This window comes from Scomber japonicus, chromosome 2, assembly GCF_027409825.1.
Source record: "Scomber japonicus isolate fScoJap1 chromosome 2, fScoJap1.pri, whole genome shotgun sequence".
Classification (NCBI taxonomy): domain Eukaryota; kingdom Metazoa; phylum Chordata; class Actinopteri; order Scombriformes; family Scombridae; genus Scomber; species Scomber japonicus.
Window position 1 is genome coordinate 41311986 of NC_070579.1, and position 3108 is coordinate 41315093.

At 53.2% G+C, this 3108-nt stretch overlaps 1 protein-coding gene across 1 annotated transcript; it reads right to left on the minus strand.

Moving 5' to 3' along the window:
- Window positions 1–323: 323 nt before the first annotated feature.
- On the minus strand, window positions 324–996 carry LOC128367355 (uncharacterized). Its single transcript, XM_053327979.1, has 2 exons — window positions 944–996; window positions 324–894 (listed from the first exon to the last, which is right to left on the minus strand). The coding sequence occupies exons 1-2, from the start codon at window positions 994–996 to the stop codon at window positions 324–326; spliced, it is 624 nt and encodes a 207-aa protein (XP_053183954.1).
- Between the last annotated feature and the right edge of the window lie 2112 nt (window positions 997–3108).

Below are 3108 nucleotides of genomic sequence, written 5' to 3' on the forward strand. Positions count from 1 at the left end.
CACAAAATACTTACAGACGATGCTTCAATAATGATTACAAAGGAGGATGGAGTAAGATGTTACAGCTGCTCACACCACCATGCCAAAACTGGTCTGCTTGAAACAATGGATTCACTTCCTATCAGAGTCACATGACTATCATTCATTTCAATATGGCTGCCCAAATGATAAGCCCAACCCAAGCTATTACAAAAACACCACCTAGTGGTAGGAGGAGAAAATAGCACATTAATTACTTATAAAATAAACTCAGTCCAGCACACTCCCCGCCTGGTATCAAAAAGATGCCACCCAGAACAAAGGGGAGTAAGAAAAAGAAAACATTAATCAGTCTCTGGGGAGAGGAGTAAGACGACCTCTGAGACAGGTCGCAGGAAGGTCTTGGCTGACCCGTCCCTTGAAGTCTTGATCTCCACCTTCCTTACCCTCCCGTCCGCGCCGGGGAAGGTCTTGAGGATGACGCCCATAGGCCAGTCGTTTCTCTGCAACTGGTCGTTCTTCAGGAGGATGACATCCCCCTCTTTCAGATTGCGCTTCTCCTTTTCCCACTTCCTGCGTCTCTGCAAGGTAGGGAGGTACTCAGTCCTCCAGCGACACCAGAAGGTGTTGGCGAGGCTTTGGACCTGCCTCCACTGCTTTCCGTAGAGGTCCTTCTCGTCGAATTCACCCTTCGGAGGAGGAAGAGCACTGACCTTCTGTGTGAGAAGGGTCGCTGGTGTCAGGATGAATGGGGAGTCGGGGTCTGTGGACACAGGAACCAGCGGACGGGCGTTTAGGATAGCTGAGACCTCTGCCATGAATGTTGTCAGGACCTCCTGTGTGAGCTTTGCTGGGCTGACTTTCAACAGCATCGAGTCCAGGATACGCCTTGCGAGTCCAATTAGCCGCTCCCAGCTGCCCCCCCATGTGCGAAGAGTGTGGTGGGTTAAAGATCCACTTACACCCGTTGTCGCTGAGGTATCCTTGCACCTCCTTGTCACAGGTCTCAGAGTCCATCTGCAACTCCTTACAGGCCCCGACGAAGTTGGTGCCACAATCACTTCTGATTTGCTTCGCGGGCCCCCTGACTGAGAAGAACCGCCGTAGGGCGTTGATGAAGCTTGATGAGTCCATTGACTCCAGTACTTCTATATGTACGGCTCTGGTACTCATAAGGTAAGTCTGCCATCTTTTGAGACTCCATCTTCCTGCGTAGTCTTCTGCATGTGACGCAGTGATGAAGGACGCTGCTGATGCGCCGTTTCCCACTGATAATCCACAGGCCTGCCGCTCTCACAGCACCCTCGGTGAGGTGTCGCCCTTGGTGCTGAACCTGCTCATGATGATGGCGGATGAGCAAGGTTGTGACGTGGCTCTGCCCAGGTAAGATCACAGGACTGACCTCTTTTCCATCTAGGTTTGCCTTGGACAAGCGTCCTCCAATCCTGAGAATGCCAGCACTGTCGAGGTAAGGACACAGGCTGAGGAGTGGGCTTTGCTTAGGAATTGTTGCTCCTCCCCGGATGCATTCCAACGTCTCTGCAAAGGCATCTTGTTGGACAGCCCGAATTATAATGTTTCTTGCTTCCTCCAAGTCCTCTGTGGGACAGGGCCCTTCATGGGTGTGCCAACCCTTGCAGCTGTTCCTCTGCGTGAAGGAGTGGGCAACATGCACAAGCCTAGCAACTGCTCGATTGAGTGACCGCCAGCTGGAGAACTTCTCAAAACGTTTAGGGTGAAGTTTGTCACTGGTAACCCTGTTGAGATGACAAGTGATCTGTGGCCGGACGTCAGAGTCAGTGCTGGGGTCAACCAAGTTGAAGGAATTAGGTGCAGGTTCAGCTTCAGCTGATGTCAGCAGAAAAGGTGGTCCAGACAGCCACGAGGTGTGAGTCCACACTGCCACTTGCATCGGTTGTTCTCACGTAGGCGACGGCGGCTATAGCAGTGGTGGAAGCGTCGCAGAATACACACAGCCCCTTACTGTATGCTTGGCGGAGAGACATGGACGTGTACTGGCGCGGGATCTTGAGCTGTTCAAGCTCCTTCAGAGAGTCCCTCCATAACTTCCATTCTCTGTACTTTTCCTCAGGGAGAGGGGCATCCCAGTCGCATGACTCTGCGGTGAGCTCCCTCAGTATGGACCGTCCTTGAAGGCTTACGGGGGCAGCGAAACCCAGTGGGTCGAACAGACTGTTCACCGTTGACAGGACCCCACGTCTTGTGTAAGGCTTCTCTGCATCAGCAACTTGGAAAGTGAAGACGTCTCCCGAAATGTCCCAACTCACCCCTAAGCTTCTCTGCATGGGAGGGGGGTCTGTGCTGAGATCCAGATCTTTCATCCCCTTAGCCAGATCTTCAGGAGGGAAGGCTCTCATCACAGCCACCCTGTTTGACAAGATCTTGTGAAGCCGGAGGTTGGAGAGGGCCAGCATGTCTTGAGTGTTGTGAAGAAGAGTGATGGCTTCCTCTTCTGAAGGGACAGACAGAAGGCCATCGTCGACATAGAAATTCCTCTCAACGAACAGCCTGGCCTCCGTGCCGTACTCCCCCTCTCCCTCTTCAGCAGCTCTTCGGAGCCCGTACGTGGCCACGGATGGTGATGGGCTATTTCCGAAGACGTGTACACACATCCTGTACTCAACGACGTTGTCATCCAGGTCATTGTTGCGATGCCAGAGGAAGCGCAGAAAGTTCCGATGATTCTCACGTACGACGAAGCAATGGAACATCTGCTGGATGTCAGTCGTAACTGCTACTGGCTCCCTCCTAAACCGCAGCAGTACCCCGAGCAAGCTGTTGTTCATGTTTGGGCCCGTGAGGAGGACATCGTTGAGGGACACCCCTTGGTGTTGCGCGCTGGAGTCGAATACCACCCTCACCTGTCCAGGCTTCTGAGGGTGATATTCCCCGAAGAATGGTAGATACCAGCACTCCTCATCTGGTGGTAAGGGTGGTGCCACTTCAGCATGTCCATTGTCGAAGAGCTTGCTCATGAACACAGTGAAATGCTCTTTCCTCTCAGGGTGTTTCCTGAGTGTCTTGGTGACTGTAGTGAGGCGGGTCCTTGCCTGCTCACGGTTGTTTGGCAGGCGCTGGCGTGGGCTGCGGAAGGGGAGTGGAGCCTGC

What these genes read in the sequence shown, in the direction of transcription:
- LOC128367355 (XM_053327979.1), bottom strand. Translation starts at nt 996, where the DNA reads ATGGACTCTGAGACCTGTGACAAGGAGGTGCAAGGATACCTCAGCGAC. An exon ending in GGATACCTCAGCGACAACGG is followed by an intron (nt 895 to 943) that starts GTGTAAGTGGAT and finishes ATGGGGGGGCAG; the next exon opens with CTGGGAGCGGCTAATTGGAC.